The 18,964-nt window shown below is 40.2% G+C and overlaps 2 protein-coding genes across 7 annotated transcripts in view; one reads left to right on the top strand and one right to left on the bottom strand.

The window, feature by feature from the left end:
* DCBLD2 (discoidin, CUB and LCCL domain containing 2) overlaps positions 1-14,345 on the top strand; it is an 80,045-nt gene extending 65,700 nt beyond the window's left edge. For all 3 annotated transcript variants that reach the window (XM_081138694.1, XM_081138693.1, XM_081138695.1), the window contains 4 exons: positions 1,189-1,282; positions 4,397-4,446; positions 9,763-9,900; positions 10,595-14,345. In XM_081138694.1, the coding sequence (XP_080994820.1) occupies positions 1,189-1,282; positions 4,397-4,446; positions 9,763-9,900; positions 10,595-11,064 (752 nt within the window). In that variant the 3' untranslated portion in view covers positions 11,065-14,345. The remainder of the gene's footprint in view (positions 1-1,188; positions 1,283-4,396; positions 4,447-9,762; positions 9,901-10,594) is intronic.
* Positions 13,641-18,964, bottom strand: part of ST3GAL6 (ST3 beta-galactoside alpha-2,3-sialyltransferase 6) — a 70,003-nt gene continuing 64,679 nt past the window's right edge. For 3 of the 4 annotated variants that reach the window (XM_081138698.1, XM_081138697.1, XM_081138699.1), the window contains 2 exons: positions 17,177-17,329; positions 15,690-15,994 (listed from right to left, as the gene is read on the bottom strand). In XM_081138698.1, the coding sequence (XP_080994824.1) occupies positions 15,908-15,994; positions 17,177-17,329 (240 nt within the window). In that variant the 3' untranslated portion in view covers positions 15,690-15,907. Of the gene's footprint in view, positions 15,995-17,176; positions 17,330-18,964 lie in introns of all 4 variants that reach the window. The other variant, XM_081138696.1, reaches the window with a different exon arrangement.

The following is an 18,964-nucleotide window of genomic DNA, read 5'->3' as shown; positions in this document are numbered from 1 at the left end:
AGTTCCCATCCTCCCAGCCTCTCAGAGGCCTCATGTTATTGGTCATCCTCACCCTCTCCTGTTATCAGCCTCTTTCTGTTCTTTGGACACAATTAAAAGTGAATGAGGCCTGACACAGTGTCTGGTACTTAGCCCCTGGTATCCCTGGTGGATATCAGTAGTTGCTGCTGTCCTCGGAGTCAGGAGGGGCTGACAGATGAAGGAAGAAACTAATGTCCCAGATGACCTTAGGCAGACTTTTCTATACCTGGGCCCAGGATTCTTTATCTGTGGAGTGAGATAAGGGGATCAAATGACCTCCTCCTCCCTGCAGGATCCAGCAGTGTCTGTTTCTGCCCTGTTGATACACACATTGGCTTTATGTGCTTAACCGGACATTGTCTCCTTCCTGTATCTATAAATATTGTGCCCTCATGTTGCAACATCATTTCCTTTTTCTGGGTGATATTTTACTATAAGGAGGATACCACAATGTACTTACTCCCTTTCATTGTTGGGCATTTGGATTGTCTCCAGTTTTTCACTCTTCCACAGATACAGAAGCAACCTCTTTAAAGATTCATCCTTGAATGTCATCTTAATTTTTTCCCAGGAATAAATTCTAGATATGGACTTGCCAAATCATCATTGTTTATTCGTATTGCCCCCAAGTGATACAGGAAGTATCAATTTATAGTCCCATAAAAATACCTTTTTCCTAATACCCTCTTGAACAATTAGTTCTTTTAAATGTTTACCAATTTGATAAGCAGAAATAGGATCTTACTGTTTTAACTTCCATTTCTCTGATTACCAGTGAGGCTAACATGTTGAATGGTCACTTGTTTTTTTAATGGGTTGTTCGTTCCTCTCCGCCAACTTTTCTGTTATTTTTTACTTGTATATTCTGTAATGTATTAACTAGAATAACCCTTTATCACATGCAGAATATATTGTCTCAGTTTATCAATCATTCTCAATCATTGTCCTGGTGAAGCTACTATGAAAAAGTTTAAGTGTAATACAGAGTGAATCAAATAGTGCGACGAACTTCCACATATCCATGAAAACTTCTGAGGTTATCAACTCATGCCCAGCCTCACTTCTTAAATAATGTTTATGGTATTTTTTGAGATAGAAACCTTTGAAAGCTGATGTGGGTAATCTTCACTCTTCCCCGTCATAATTGCTGCCTTTGGTACATTTCAGACGTAGCCTTGGCTGCAGTACTTGTCCCGGTGCTCGTCATGGTCCTCACCACTCTCATTCTCACATCAGTGTGTGCCTGGCATTGGAGAAACAGGTTAGTATATAAGCGGTTCACCTAATCAGTCCTAGACGGGATGTTTCCAAATGTGAAATAGAAACTAAATACCCAGGGTGAACTATATAATTCATCTTTTGGAGAGAGCTAAGATAGTCATTAAAAAAAAATACATGTTTCCTCCTTTATTATAAAACATGAGTGTGTTCATTTATACAGTCAGTCACTGGGTAACTTTATTGTATCAAATTTTGCACTGGATACTGGGATACACATATTAATAAGAAAAATGTCTAACACATAGTAGGTGCTTAGCAATATTTACCAAAGGGATGAAACACCATTGTGATCTTCAAGGTGTGAGGCAAAGTGAGGAACTCTGTAATTTGGAGAGCTATTTAAGAAGTGCTAGAGAGGGCAAATGCGAGAACCATCAGAGTTTTTGAAATCTTTTCTGAAAGTCATCCTTAAGATTCACATGTTTTACTAAGAAAGAAGGAATTGGATTTGGCTAGATGGTGGAAGGTAGAGAACGCCCAGACTGAGGGAACTGCTTGAGCAAAGGCACGGAGATGTGGGATGTGGGCGGCATAGGGAGTCATTGCCGGGGGCTTGGCTTGGGAGAGCACCGAGAGAGAACCACGAAATGCAGCCTGGGCCAGGGCCAGGGAGAGCGTTCTGGGAGAGAAAAGTCTGGATTTCATTCTGTAGAAGGGGAAATCATTGGAGTGTGTTAAGCACATAGTTGGTATTACCAGATGACTGGACAAAGATAGTGGCAGGAGTTTTGCAGAGTGGATTGAAAAGGAGAGACCAGAAGAGGCAGAAAGATGAATTAGGAAACTGCTTGGGCGGGGGTGGGATATGTCCCAGTGGCATCAATGGGATGCATGACTGGCTGTCATGTCAAGGAAGTGGGAGGGATCCAAGGTGATCTGAAGTTTATGGCTTGTGCAGTTAGACCAGTAGGGACGTCATAAGGTGAGGTAACAGAGCAGGAGGGACAGGTTTGGTGGAGCAAGAGAATGACTTTTGTTCAGCCATTCAGCAAACATTTGAGCTCCTACCCTGTGCCAAGTATTGAGCCTTGTGCTAGGAGGCCTATGATGACCCCAAAGCTTATGGAACGGGAGAAGATACAATGCAGAAAATACAGGCCATGGTACTGACGTGGATCCCAGGGGGCCCCAGATTCATGGTGTTCAGGAGGTTATCCATAGACCCAAGTTAGTATGAGGGCAGTAGGTAAAGGAGGAGGGGGAAAAGGCTTTAGGGAAGTCCAGGAAAAAGAAAATTCGTGATACTTCCAGGGAACTGGACAGCAGCAGTAGTAGTGATGAGAACAGCAGCAACAGCTAATTTTTATAGAAAGTTAAATGATTTCAGGCGTTACTCTAAATGCTTTGCATGTTTTAACTAATCCTCAAAACAGCCTATGAAAAAGATCCTGTCATAAATCCCATTTCACAGAAGAAGAAAGTGAGAAGGGAGCATCAATTACTTGCCCGAGGTCACTGGCCAGTACATGGCAGAGTGAAGTTTTGTACCTGGCTGCAGATCCCAGGCTCTTAACCACTGCTCCCTCTGAACCAACCAGGCAATAAAGTCGAATCCACCATGGTTGAAGCACAGGGTGTGGGGTTGAGGCCACAGGAGAACTGTTGAGAGGGAGACGAGTCGAGTTTGGGACGGTGCTTAAAGAACCGTGTGGACATGCGGACTCCCGAGAGACAGGTGGAACACGTCTGTTTAGGACACAAGGTCTGAGCTGCAGAACTGAAGTTACTTCTAAGCCTGGTGGTTGAAATTGCTGACGGCTGGCTTCACAACAAGGAGCAAAGAAGGAGATGCTCTTAAAGGGCTGCGGAGAGGAGCATGATGAAGTCAGCCGCAACCCACTGAAACCTAACCCATGCCAGGCTGCTGTCAGCACTTGACATGTAATGAATGAATAACCTGAAGCTTTTCCCCTTGAGATTACACAAAGTATAGTACAACCCTTGGCTAATGATCATACCATTCAATTAATTGTCCCAGCCATATAGGGCACCTGACTTCCATTTAGAAAAGATTATTGATGTCCTCTTATTTAGAAGTCTTTTGGTAGAGGATTTGCAAGGAGAAAAGCACTAATTATTAAACCAGGATTTTATTATTTCTCTCACATTCCAGTTTTTGATTAATAGCTTCAGCACCTCTACCATCTCTTCCACACATTTTACATTGTACTTTACTTTGGAATAATGAAATGTTTTATTTTAAATACAGCCAGACTCTAAAATGGTGACATTTTAATGTCTGTAATAAAAACATAGTCTAATATGGGAGTAGCATGTTTCCAAGTAGGAAGTACACATTTGTGATCTGGAGCAAATCATGTAACATAACCACCTTGTCCACATTTATGCACTAGTACACGTGTGTGCTTTTTCTCTAGCTTGCAAAGCATTAATTAATTGGACTTACATACTTGAATCGGAAACGGCCCTTTGTAAAAGCCTCTAGGTAGATAGTAATTCTTAACGGAGGGATGGGAGACCTCTCCTGGGGGGGACATGTCAGAATTGTGAGGGGTGGACTGGGCAGAGCCTTCTTTGTTGTACAGGTGAGTCTCACCACCCAGGCCTGGAGAATCCTGTTTTCTCCCCTTGGCCATTTGTCACTGTTTACTTAACCTGGGATGGTTGGGGGAATTCATTCTGTGCAACGAAAGGTATGTGACACTTGGAACTTCTCTGGGACAGGGACGATAGAAGAAAAGGAGGAAATTTGAAACAACAATACAGAAGAAAATGTGGGGTTTTTGTTGTTCTGTGAAATTTGTATTTGAAACCAAATTAGACCTGACATGATTTCCCCATAGAAACCCCACATTTCAGGGCTGGATCTTTGATTTGATTCAGTATTTTTATCTATAGAATGAGCCTTTTTTATTTCTTTATTCCTTTTGAAATAGTTGGGAAACAAGATATCTGTCTCAGGAGGCAGTTAATATTTATTGAGAATGAAATAGAGGCCTCTCCCAGGTAGATCAGCCAGTGGAAATGTGTACTCTTGACTAATTATTAACTTTGGTGTTTATCCTGCAATTTCAGAGCTGTCTTACTAGTGAATTCACTCTATTTGCTAACTTTTTCCCCTGTATTTTTCCAGAAAGAAAAAAACTGAAGGCACCTATGATTTACCTTACTGGGACCGGGCAGGTAACTCATGACATTGCATCTCTTTCCATTGGGGGAAGCTGCCCCCTCCAGGTGGCAGTAGCAAAAGGGAAGTTGTTTTCGGGTCCACGTAAACTCCCCAGCACTGTCAGGAAAATGGCATTCCTCCTCTCTTCTGATCATTTTTACTCTTCTGTCCAATCTCTTCTAGTCAATAAGTAGTGAAAAGGAAAGGAATTCTTTTTTTTCTGGAAAACTTGTCTGGTTTTTATCAGGTATCTATTTCTCTTGAGACCAGCTTTCTTTGAGGCCTCTGTGAACACTGTGTAAGAAGCAAAGGATTTTAATCCTAGTAACAGTGTGTGTTTGTCACTCTGCTCTGAGTATTTACCAAGTAGAGTCCCGCAGTTTAGGAATCTGTGAAGTATGCCATCTCTGCCCATGATAGGTTGCCATCTTCTGAATTCCAGCTCTGTGTGGCAGGTAGATTGCTGCAAGTTACACCAGAGGCCCCCTACAGGTCTGCTACTTCCCTGTCTCACTACCAAACAGCTGTTAGGAGCCAAAAGCATTCACCACTGTGAGCAGGGTAGAAAAGAGCAATTGTGGGAGCTGATCACCTGCTGCTAGGATGGATCGTGGAAAGTATTTTTTGAAAGAAAAAAATTACTGTATCTGGCTAGTGATCTGCTTTTGTCTGTGCTTTTGATCGTGATTTCTGCCACATTCTGCTTTGTACTGTATAGTCTATCAAAGCAAAAAATAAATCTTGAACAACTTAAGGACTAGTAAAAGAAGAACAAAGTAAACCCAAAGCTTCCATAAGGAGGGAAATACTAAAGATTTAGAGCAGAGATAAACAAAATAGAGAAAAGGAAAACAATAGAGAAAATCAGTGAAACCAAAAGTTGGTTCTTAAAAAAAATCGACAAAAGTAACAAACCTTTAGCTGGAAGAACTTAAAGAAAGGAGAGAAGATTCAGAGTACTAAAATCAGAAGTGAAAATGGGGACATGACCAATTATGTGGAAATGCAAAGGATTATAAGACAGTACTATGAACAATTGTACACCAAAAATTGAGTAACCTAGATGAAACGGATAAATTCTTAGAAACACAAAACCTGCCAAGATTGAATCATGAAGAAATGGGAAACCTGAATAGACCTATAACTAGTAAAGGATCTGAGTTTGTAATAAAAAATCTACCAACAGAGAAAAGTCCTGGACCTGATGGCTTGACTAGTAAGCTCTACCAAACATTTAAAGAACTAATCTTAAAGATTCCACCAAAAAAAACCAGTAGAATTAATAAATTAATTCAGCAAAGTAGCAGGATACAAAGTCAACACAAAAATCAGTTGCATAATAAAGGCCATATGTGACAAACTTACAGCCAACATCATACTCAATGGTCAAAAACTAAAATCATTTCCCTTAAAAACAGGAACAAGACAGGGATGTCTACTTTCACCACTTTTAGTCAACATAGTACTAGAAGTCCTTGCCACGCCCATCAGACAGAAAGAAAACATAAAAGGTATCCAAATTGGAAAGGAGGAAGTAAAACTGTCGTAATTTACAGATGACATGATATTGTACATAGAAAACCCTAACGACTCCATCAAAGTACTGCTAGATTTGTCAAACGAATTTGGCAAGGTAGCTGGATACAAAATCAACATCCGGAAATCAATGGCATTCTTATACACGAACAATGAACTTTCAGAGAGAGACACAAAAAACAATACCATTTACCATTGCAACTAAAAAAATAAGATATCTAGGTATAAACTTAACCTAGATGTAAAAGACCTGTATTCGGAAAACTACGGGACACTGAAAAAAGAAATAGAGGAAGATTTAAACAAGTGGAAGAATATACCATGCTCATGGATTGGAAGAATTAATATCATTAAAATGTCAATACTACCCAAAGCAATCTATAAATTCATTGCAATTCCTAATAAAATACCAACAGCATATTTCACAGATCTAGAACAAACATTTCAAAAATTTATATGGAACCAAAAAAGACCCGGAATAGCTGCAGCCATCTTGAGAAAAAACGAACAGAGTGGGAGGGTTCACTTTGCTGGACATCAAACTGCACTACAAAGCCACTGTCATCAAAACAGCCTGGTATTGGTACAACAACAGACATATAGATCAATGGAACAGAACAGAGACCCCAGAAATAGACCCATGCCATTATGGCCAGTTAATATTTGACAGAAGAGGCAAGAGCATACCATGGAGTAATGACAGTCTCTTCAATAAGTGGTGCAGGGAAAATTGGACAGCTACATGCAAAAAAATGAAAGTAGACCACCAACTGTCACCATACACAAAAATAAACTCAAAGTGGATAAAAGACTTAAATGTAAGTCACGAAACCATAAAAATCCTGGAAGAAAACATAGGCAGTAAAGTCACAGACATCCCACGAAGTGGAATTTTCACTGATACATCTCCTAGGGAAAGAGAAACAAAAGAAAAAATAAACATATGGGACTACATCAAACTAAAAAACTTCTGTGCAGCAAAAGAAAATAGCCTCAAAATACAAAAGAACCTCATGATCTGGGAAAACATTTGCCACGGATGTATCTGATAAGGGGCTAATTTCCAAAGTGTACAAAGAACTCAAACTACTCAGCAAGAGGAAGACAGACAACCCAATTAAGAAATGGGCAGAGGTCCTGAATAGACCCTTCTCCAAAGAGGACACACAGATGGCCAAGAGACACATGAGAAAATGCTCAACGTTCCTAATCATCAGAGTGATACAAATTAAAACCACAATGAGGTATCACTTCACACCTGTCTAAATGGCTCCATCAACAAATCAACAAACAACAGGTGCTGGCAAGGGTGTGGAGAAAAGGGCTGGTGGGAATGCAGACTGGTGCAGCCACTATGGAAAACAGTATGGAGGTTCCTCAGAAAATTAAAAATGGAGCTGCCGTTTGACTCAGTGATCCCACTTCTAGGAATATATCCTAAGAATCCTGAAACACTAATCAGAAACAATATATGCACCCCTATGTTCATAGCAGCGTAATTTACAATAGCTAAGATCTGGAAACAGCCCAAGTGCCCATCAGTAGATGAGTGGATAAAAAAGCTGTGGGACATTTACACCATGGAATACTATGCAGCTGTAAAGAAGAAGGATCTCGTACCCTTTGGGACAGACCTGAAGAATATTATGCTAAGTGAAATAAGCCAGGCAGAGAAAGACAAACATCACATGATCTCGCTTAAACATGGCATCTAATGTACTTAAACTGATGAACAGAATAGATTCAATGACATGGAAGCATGGATCAGACTGACGAATGTCAGAGGGATGGAAGAGGGCGGGTGGGTGGAGGGGGAGAGATTAACCAAAGAATTTATATGCATATATGCACAACCCAAAGACACGGACTATGGTGGGGAAAGGATGGAATGGGTCATTGGGGAGAAAAAAGACATCTGTACTATTTTAAACAAAAATAAAATCATTTCAAAAAAACTTGAGAAAAAAAATCAGTTGCATTTCTATACACAAACAATCTGAAAAGGAAATTATAAAACATTTCCATTTATAATAGCATCAAAAACAGTAAAATATTTAGGAATTAACCAAGGAAGTAAAAGACTTATACAGTGAAAACATTGCTAAAATAAAATATAAAAAACATAAATGAGAACACATCCTATGTACAGATTCAAAATCCCGGTGATATTTTTGCAGAAATAGAAAAATCCATCCTAAAATTCAGGGACCCCTAATAGCCAAAACAGTCTTGAAAAAGAAGAAAACTGGAAGGCTCATACTTTCTGATTTCAAACTTACTACAAAGCAACAGTAATCAAAACAGTGTGGTATTGTCATAAAGGGACATACAGACCAATGGAATAGAATAAAGAACACAGAAATACAAATACAAATAAGCCCTCACAAATACAAATGATTTTGACAAGGGTGCCCAGACCAGTCATTGGAAAAAGGACAGTCTCTTCAACAAATGACTCTGAGAAAACTGGATATCCACATGCAAAAGAATGAATTTAGACCCTAACCTAATACCATATACAAAAATCAACTTGAAATGGATCAAGGACCAAAATGTAAGACCTAAAAGCAATAAAACTTATTTTTTTAAAATAACTAGGACAAAAGCTACACGACATTGGATTTGGCAGTGATTCCTTTGCTATGACATCAAATGCCCATATAACAGAAAAAATAGAAAAATTGGACTTAAAGAAAATTTTTAAATTATGTGAAGCAAAAGACACTATCCACAGAGTAAGAAGGCAACTCACAGGAAAAAATATTTGCAAATCATATATCTGATGAAGGATTAATATTTAGAATATGTGGGGAATTTCTAAAACTCAACAACAAAACTAGATTCAAAGATGGACAAAGGACTTGAATGGACATTTTTCCAAAGAACCATCTACAAAAGGCCATTAAACACATGAAATGATGTTCAACATCACTAATCTCTAGGGAAATGAAAATCAAAACTACAATGAGATCCATCTCACACCCATCAGGACAGTGCCTATCAAAAATGAGCGGTGGTGAAGATGTGGAGAAACTGGAACCCTGTGTACTGTTGGGTGGGTATGTAAAATGTTACCACTGCTGTGGAAAACAGTATGGTGGTTCCTCAAAAAATTAAAAGAATTACCACATGATCCAGCAGTTCAGCTTCTGGGTATATGGACAAAATAATTAAAAGCAGGGTCTCAAAGAAATATTCCTACACCCATGTTCATTAGCAATGTTGCAGCAGCTAAAACGTAGAAACATGAACGGATATGTAACATACATACATGCAGTGGAATATTATTCATCCATCAAAAGGAAATTCTGTGGTATGCCACAACATGGATGAACCTTAAAGACCTTGTGCTAAGAGAAATACACCAGTCCACAAAAGACAAATGCTGTATGATTCCCCTCCTGAGGTACTTAGAGTAGTTAACTCATCAAGACAGGAATAGAATGGTGGTTGCCAGGATTGGGGGAGGGGAGACTTAGGGAGTTACTGTTTAATAGGTACAGAGTTCCACTTGCACAAGATGAAGTTACAGAAACGGGTGGTGGTGGTGGTCACATGACATTATGACTATCAGATACCACTGAGCTGTATACTTGAAAATGGTTAGAATGAAAAATTTTATGTTTTGTGTATTTTACCACAATAGAAAAGGAAGCTTGAACGTAAAGGCTAATTCATATAGATATTTGTTATAGACATGGCTTAAATGCAACCGGATTTCTCTTACTACACTGTTACAATTTCAGACACAGGTTTTTATTTAATGGTCTCTCTTGCTTACCGCCACAATGAAGGTTGGTGGAAAGGAATGAAGCAGTTTCTCCCTGCGAAGTCCGTGGAGCACGAGGAAACCCCAGTTCGCTACAGCAGCAGTGAAGTCAATCACCTGAGTCCGAGAGAGGTCACCACAGTGCTGCAGACGGACTCTGCAGGTAACTGTGTGGCCACCTTCCGCCTCAAGGCTGAGGGAGGAACCACTCTGCTTGCTGTGAGGTGCTCAGGGATTTACAGTATCTTTTATCTTTTCCATGTGTGAGAGATGAGCTATTTTCCAAAGGTAGACCACTTTTTAAAAGATCACCTTGAGAGTCATTTCTGTGCCTCAGATGTTCTATCCATAAAATTGAGCCATTCATTTCTAAAAACTGGGCATTTTCTCTCTACCCGAAAATTTGTTTGGTTTTATTGGGGATATAGGGGTGTTAAGAGCAGGAAAGACATAGTGAGCCTTACAGTATTTATTACATTAACTTGGCACGTATTTATTATAAACGTTTCCTCATATTTGGAAAGAAAAAAATCTCAAATTTTTTCTACTATTATTCTAACAATGGAAAATTTCTTTTCCAGTGAAAGGCTGAATATATCTGGAAAACATATACACACACTCTTTATGCAAAATCACATGATTGAGGCTTTCTGGCATAGTAACTTATTACCACAATATACAAGATAACATCTTTTAATTTTTGAACTTGGTTCTTGCAGGGTCTGTGTTGGTAGCACCAACAGTTCCATGGAAAAGTGTTTGCTTTTGGTGTAAGCCTGCAGCTTCCACCCTAACTTTTAGGAGCCCTGTATCAATGAGGTAACTTTCCTGTTGTTTGCCTTTTGCAATACCCACAGAGTATGCCCAGCCGCTTGTGGGAGGAATTGTTGGCACACTTCATCAGAGGTCTACCTTCAAACCAGAAGAAGGGAAAGAAACCGGCTACGCTGACCTAGATCCTTACAACTCCCCAGTGCAAGAAGTTTATCACGCCTACGCCGAGCCACTCCCAATCACGGGGCCCGAATATGCCACCCCAATCGTCATGGATATATCGGGCCACACCACAGCTTCAGTGGGTCTGCCCTCAACGTCCACTTTCAAAGCTACAGGGAACCAACCTCCTCCTCTAGTGGGAACATACAACAGTCTCCTCTCCAGGACTGACAGCTGCTCCTCAGCCCGGGCCCAGTATGATACCCCAAAAGGGGGGAAGCCAGGTCCAGGTGCCCCTGAGGAGTTGGTGTACCAGGTGCCACAGAGCACACAGGAGGTGTCGGGAACAGGGAGGGATGGTGACAGCGATGTTTTTAAAGAAATCCTTTGAAGGTAATGCTGCTTTTTACAAAGCATCGTTTTAAAGCACATGGCTTTTTTTTTTTCTATTAGTGGTAGTAATATATAGAATGTATTGCCTATCTGTCACAGATGTAGTCGGGGGAAGTTGATGACCGAGGTACAGGAAACTACTAATCTTGCCATCTTGCTTTAAGAGTGTTACTGTGGCAGTTACTGCTTGCCTGTTAAATTTCGAACATCCTGTTTGTTACTACTGTAAAACACTATTTTTAATACAGAAAAAGCTCCCTACTATGCACTTCAAAGAAATTAAGTCACTGAGAGTATTTATTACCAATGCTGCAGGTACATTTGATGAACTCGGGATGGCTTTGTAAGCCTGACGCAATAACGCATGGTACTGTTCTTAAAATTTCTAATAGCTTGAACTGCTCTGTGTGGAAGGTGGGTACTATCATGATTTCCTCCCCTTCTATTCCTATATTGCTTTCTGGATTTTTAAAAAAGTAAGTGATACATAATCATTGTTTTGATTGCAGTCATACGCAGTCCATTTTCCCTTGGTAAGAGCTGTAGGTAAGAAACTCTGGCTTGTGAGCAGGGTGATTGTCACTTTTTGGCTCAGGTGCTTTGACACTCACGGTACATGACCTGGTCTCATCCCTGCTCGTTCCGCCAGGGGGCCTTGGTGGCCCAGCCCCGTTCTTGTGTTTGTAAAATGTTTTGAGTTTTTTCAGTGGGTGATACTTGCTCTGTCAAACCTCATGAATTCAGATCCTCTGATGTGTTTAAGTTTACTTCTCTATGTGGAAACAGGAACTTTGCAATTTAGAAAAGCTATAAAAGAGATCCACTCCCTCTCCTCCAACCTTATTTGCAATGGATTTTCCTAGGAGGGTGGTGAAAAGTTGAGGGCTTCCAAGTAGACGCTGTAAACTCGACCACTTGTATTTGTCACAGTGAAAGGCAAAATCATTCTTCAGAAGTCCTGCAAATTACCTTTACAGAAAGTAACCGGAATTTGCCCTCTTTGGTTTTAGATATTTTTCTTTGAACCTCAAGGTATTTTTTATTTTTAGTCTGTTTTCTGTAGCAAACTATGAACCCAACACGTATTCTTGAGCTCTGCGTGATTGTGCCCTCATCTGTGTGGTGAGCGTGAGTGCTTTATCTCGTACCCAGGGAAGAGGCGTTACCACATCCTAGCATGGACTGTTCTTGAAGTTTTTGATTCCTCTGGGCAACTTAACTTGTCCACACTGGCCCAGAGCTAGTTTTAGATGGGTGAACTACAAACCATCTGCAGTTTATCAGCCTCAAGTGGAAGAACCATGGTTAAGTCTTTGGACCAGCAACGCGACGTAAGCTGCCCGGGTAAAAGCTGACATCCCTTCTCCTATAAACCTTAATTGGTGGGCTTAATAGAAACATACTTTTCCATCAAGTCCTAGTCATTTTCGATGGCCTGGGCCACCAGATTGTGATGTTGCCAGAACTTGCTAAATGTGAGTAAAAGCGAATGGTCGTCATGTTGCTGCTTCCACAGGGACAGCAGTAAAACATTGCTTCAAAATAGAACTCTTTCTGCAGCCTCCCTGCCCTCTACTTCGATGCTTTTGTTGGTTTTATTTTCATTTGCTTTTCCTTTTCCAGGCACACTATGAGGCATGTTATCCATTGAAACACCGATACATTTTGTTTCGAAATATTTGAAACAAAAAGCACAGGTGTTGAGCTTTTATTAGAACATATGAATGTGTAAAGCACAGGTGTGAACGCTGCCGTCCCCTTTCAGGTGGGAAGAGAGTAAACCAGTCGCTTTATTTTTTTATTCATCCTTGGTACGGAGAGAATATACTTTTCCTAATACCATATACCTGTTTGAAGCTTTAAGAGAAATGTTTTCAGTAGCCATTTCGTTTTCCCAAAGACACTCGCTGTTTTTGTGTAACTGTACACCTACCTTTCCCATGGAACTGTTTTGAGAAGCAAATGTTTTCTTCCATGACGCATGTTTTAAGACTTGATTCCTGTTGCCACTGTGCTATCCTTGAACTGCCAATGATTTTACAAATATCTAGTTTTTACTACTTTTATGTATTTTACTTTCCAAATGAAGAGCTGAGCCTGGTACAAAGGGTTGTTCTGGTTTTGTACTTTTAGTTTTCATAGTAGAGTTTTGGGGTTTGGGGTTTGTTTTTTTAACATTTATATGTTTGATATATATATATATATATATATACAGCTTTGGAGACAATCAAGTAACAACTGAAAATGTGAAAATAACCATTTTTTACAAAATTTCCTTGAATTTTTATTCTTTGCTTGAAACATGTAAAAGACTTAAGTCACTGTGGTTTATTGGATTAATTTCTTTCCTGTAAATACAATTATAAAAATAGAACCAGACAATGGTGCAACAAGTGTGGCCATTTCTCGTTTCCTAAAATTACACTGACTTCGCTGTTACTTGATCTTAGGAACCAGCACAGTTAGAGATAAGATATTGTGAATGCCGACTTATATTTTATTAAAAGCTGTAAATCTAAATAGATCCTATTGTATGCAGGGTCTAGTCCAGTTATTTAAGTTCATGTTTCACTATTTGCACTTTGCATTGAACAATGGGTTTAGTTCGCTGATGAAACGGTTCATAGAGAATTGATACAGTGATTGAAATGATGACATTATGTATATACTTGCCCTTCCTCCCACAGGGGGAGCAGAAAACGAGCTCATCTAAACATGAATGCAGCTGTAATTGTATGGAAAGTGGTAAAGCATGAACTTACTTGTCCACAGTGTTGCTGGGAGAGCAGAAGGGGTATAGAAACACCATGGCAGGTGATACAATTAGAAAGAACTAATAGATTATGCTTTCCAGACCTTTTTAAGAGAAATGAATGAAGCTCTACCTGAAAGACAAATTACCTTTTAGCTCTACCTTTCAGTTCTGAACTTGAAGTCCCTAAACTGCAAAATCTAAGTAAGAGCTAGATGGTTATAAAAATACTTTTTAGGTCAAGTGTGGTACCAATATCCCATTTAATCCAACTTGTGATTAGTTTCTTCATCTTTCCTCTCTTTTTTTGGCACTGGGAAGGGTGGAAATAAAACACGTATTGAACATATTGGAAGTAAAAATGGCTTAAGTGTCCATGATATTCTCCCAGAATGTACTTTTCTTACCTCGGCATGTACTGTAGTCACTCAGTATTTGTATATGTTGCTAGAATCTAGATTGTATAAATAGTGAGATTTTAATGTGTTCATGTGTTTTTAATAAATTGTATATGTGTCTTGCTCAGATTTTTTTTTTTTTTTTTTGGCTTAACTATAACCACCTTGAGGTTTGTATGTAGCCTTTTCTTATACTACACAGAATGCCAGGTTCCTGAATTTTAACATCAGTCAGAAAATTTGATGGCCAGTATTACAGTACTCACAGTAACATTTGGAAATGCCACCATTGGTTTTGACTTTCTGTAGCCACAGTATCTTTTGAAGCAGAGTTACATCAAACAACTTCAGCAGCCAGCTGCAGCCGCCGGCTGTGTGGTAGGAGGGAAAGGCCACTGAACACGTGGACGCCAGCCTCGCCCCTGCCTTTTCCGCCTCAACACAATTAGGAGACTCGGAGGAAACTGGTCCTGTGCAAACGTATGCTATTAACAGAACGTCATCCATATTCAATTTCTAGATCAGCATAAAATCAGCTAGTAGTTTTCTCCCCTTACCCCGCTTTCTAAGTACTTCATTTATTCCTGTTTCTGGTCTAACATTTCACCCTTTCTACACTTTCTCTAGGGAGGCAGGTTGGTTGTCAGTAACATCAGTGTCTCCCAGTGGTAATGATTCAAAAGGATTCTTTCAATGAATACCTCTTCTGATAGCTTTTAATTCCATCATGCTTGTAACTTCCTTTCTCCTTCACTTATCCCCACCCCACCATAGGCTTTAACTAAACTGGGAAGGGAGACCAGCTCACCACAGCGGTAGGAGTGGCTTGTTTGCATCCTGTAGAATTGATTCCAAGTAGCCAGGTAAGCTTTCTATGTGCAGGTGAGAGGAAAATGCCATCTAGATCCAAAATCACCTTGACTCTTAAGGGTTTACTTACTTGTGTCTATTTCATTTCTTTCCTAACTTACTTCAAATGCTGAAGTTTTAAAATTTAATGAATTAAAGCAGGCAAAACACAACGTTTGAGAATTTTCTCCTTGAGCTTGCCTAACTCACCTGCTTTGTATAAACTTTATTTCTTTAAAATAATGCAGTCATCAGACTTCAGTAATTATATTCTTTCGTTATTTCACGTTTAGCCTATTTCCTTCAACTTAAAAAATACCATCTTCATTCTACCTAATTGATCATAATCGTGGTTTACTTAATTGCAGGGGAGCCTAATTATACCAGTATGATCTTAGATTTCCATAACCATCCATGCTGCTCTGTTCAGGGCTGGTTTAAAATTCAAATCAGGTTCTTTAAATAGAACAAAAAGAAACTTAAAAACTCAGCCAGGCACAGACCTGAAGTGCTGCCAGTTTGCCACATCCCCACCAATTTACAGTAGCCAAATGTGTCATTAGGAAGTCACATCCCTTCAAAAGTCTAAAATGAAATAACTAAAAAGATACTTTAAAAAAACAATTCCATTAAAACTTTACTTACTTCCCTGACATGGTAACTAAATATATCTTGGTTTTCATAAATTAAATATTCACAGAAAACAAGCTGGTGGTTATGAATCACCAGGCAGCTTAATATACATAATTTCTTGACACGGACATCCAACATTTAAAAATAAACTAAAAATTGCAGTACAAAAATAAACCTCATACTGTCAGCATTATCTTCTCTCTGTAGGGTCAATCTTGAGTCAAGTTGATTACAAAGTTCTTTTCTATAATGTCCTTCAAAAAGAGCTGCTCTGCAGTCACATTGTGGTACGCATTCTAGAAGATAAAAATAAAACCACCGTTTAGTCCCCGCTCAAGTAGCAACAGAATGGGCTGTATCTAAAAAGCTTTGGAATGAGGATTTGACTTGTGTGAACCTAATTTATTTTCCCTTGCTCATTTTTGTGCCAGAGCTTTCCCTAAAACTCACTCTTTCCACTTAAACCATCATATAGGTAAGAGGGTGACTCACATCATCCCTGGTCTGCCGAATCTCGGTGGAAGTCTAGAAACCAAAATTGTAAACTTTAATAAAAGTGTCACCTGGAACTCGTGTTTAAAAAAATTACTCTGTTGATGGGTATCCTAATTTTCCTTAGGAAGGTGTTATAATGTGTTCTTTAGATGACTAGAAATACCAGATGTGCTACAGGAAAGATTAGGGCTGAGGAGAAACGAGCATGAAGTCTGCCCCAGGCACCTAGCTCTTCAACTACGCAGGAGTTTGCCTTACGTTGAGGGGAGGGCACAATTTAGTATTAAGATGTACCCTGAATAACACCGCCTCTTCAGTTCACAGAGCATTGGGATAGCAAAGGGGACTGATTTCATGGGATACTTTATAGCAAATCATTTGTATTAGATAACATTTTAATCTTATCATTTGTGATGTGCTACTCATCTAAGTTCGAATTCAGAAAAGAGAAAACCCCTTCCCAATTAAAATAAAAATCTGACTCAATTGACTACCATTGATCTCTAAACTCCAGAGAAACATGAGCCAGTATAAAAGATGACAGCCTTTCTGACCATAAAGATTTTCGTGGGGTTAAAATGTTACAGACCTTATCTACTTAACTGAAAGAATACATGAAAATAATTACTATGGACATGGCAATGCTTTTTGGTGAATGTGTAGTATCTCCAGCAGTAGGCTGTCCATATGTGTGTTTAAATCATGCAGACAGGATACAGTATCTAAGTTAAGGCTTGGTCCCTACAGGGCTTTGTCAATACTTGACAGTAACGGAGATTCTCCCAAGGGTCTGAGGCCCACACAGTGGGACTTGCTGCTGCAGTAAGAAGAGCTCTGCTGTGGAGTCCTAATTTCGGCACTTGGTAGCGCTATAACACCCTCTCACGCCCTCAGTCTCTCAAAAGCTCTTCCCTCAGTAAAATGACAGGGTCAGAGGAGAGAAAATAGGTTTTCCAGCTCTAAAACTCAAGTGTGTACGTTACCTTACTCATCAAGGACATGGTGGCGTTCCCATAGTAGTGTAAAGGACTCCTGAGGTCAGAAAAGTTGTATCTAAAGCCAGCGAGGTGGACTTCGTGGCACATGTGAAAGGCCAACGTGATGGCAATGATTCCCGTCGTCGGGTGTTTGGGTTTCTGGGGAAAGAAAAAATTTTTTTAAAAATCCAAATGAAATAGTTGTTTCCACAGCCTATTTGGGTGGCCTAATCTTAAAAAAATCTTACTTAGCTTAGGGAAAGACTAACTTTAACACCAGGTAACTTCAGTGATAAATTGTACAACTAAATATCTGACTAGAAAACAAGGATTCTAGATATATACAGTCTCAACTGGATCCTTATTAATAACAAGAACAAATCATATCTCCTTCACATATACATATATTCAGAAAAATGCCGTAACAGCTGCTTGACAGGAGGATCTTGGCATTCAAAGTTTTAATTCTCAGTAAGATGGTCTTCAAAGGCCTGAACAAAGTATATCAAAGTTTTATCACAACAATTCGAGATTTCCTTAGAGTTAAATGTGTTTTTTTTACAGATCCCATAGAAATTACATGTGATTAAGTATGATGGGGGGGGATTCAAAGCAGCGCAATAAAACCAGCAGACAACAGGAGGCACAGAAAGCCGAGCAGCCTTTTGTGTTTCTTTACCCCCTGCACTATTGTGACTCCACAAGCCCACACCACATGCTGGAAAAGGACGTTAATGGTTTGAGTAAAACCCAGCAGTTAGCCTGGCCTGAGTGGCTCGGCTAGTTGAGCGTCCTGTGCACCAAAAGGCTGCTGGTCCGATTCCCGTCAGGGCCCAGGCCTGGGTGTCAGGTTCAGTCCCTGGTTGGGGTGCGTACAGAAGGCAACCGGGCAGTGTTTCTCTCTCCCTTTGCCTCTCCCTTCCTCTCTCTCAGCATCTACTTGGGTGATTAGAAAAATAAAAAATAATAAAACCTAAGGGTCACCCCATCACTTTCCCTCTCCTGTACCTGTTCATGCCCTGTACTCGCTTTCATCACACCTCAGCGCCTCACCATAATCACTCCCTTACAGAAACCGTCAGTTCTGCACCTGCCACCCACAGAACCTGTATGACCGTCTGACAGTCTCAATCCTGGCGAAAGCCACACCCAAGTAGCAGTTACAGAGCAAGAGAAAACATACTTGCCTGGTTCCATGTCATGTTTGACCAACGTCTCAGGTAGACTTTCAGTTACATTCCCCCAGTAAATTTCCACCCGGCCGCTCCAAGGTGATCCCTTTGTGCCTCTACCCTCCCACAGCCCTAGCCGCCTCCCTACTTCAGTTCTCATCTCAGAAAACAACCACGTAGAACCGACAGCGCCTTCCCAACTCCAGCTCTACCTTCCTCTCGACCCAGGTGTCCAGTGCTCGCCCCTACAGGGACGAGGCACCCGTTTCTCCCTACAGCCAGCTTCCCCCCGAGGCACCACACTTCCCACCTCTCAGCTGCTTTGCTTCTGCAGTTGTCTACCTTTCCCCTTCATCATCAATATTTCTCTTTATTGAGTCATTTCCTTCAGCACACAAGCATGTCTATCTTTAAAAACCACGGCCCTTGACCCTGTGTTCTCTCCCAGCCATTTTTCTGCCTTTTCTAGCAAAACCCTGCTACAGATCTGCCTCTGGCTTGCGTCCCACATTCTCTCTAATCCATTTCAAACAGGTTTTCTTCCTTTCTCACTCAGAGGACCTCCGTGTCTCCAGAGCCAGGGTCTGTTGTTTGTGCTCACCCTTTGCATGGTGTCGTGACA

This window comes from Miniopterus schreibersii, assembly GCF_964146895.1.
Source record: "Miniopterus schreibersii genome assembly, chromosome: 5".
Taxonomy (NCBI): domain Eukaryota; kingdom Metazoa; phylum Chordata; class Mammalia; order Chiroptera; family Miniopteridae; genus Miniopterus; species Miniopterus schreibersii.
The sequence above is the reverse complement of the archived record's forward strand: the minus strand, read 5'-3'. Positions and strand labels throughout refer to the sequence as shown.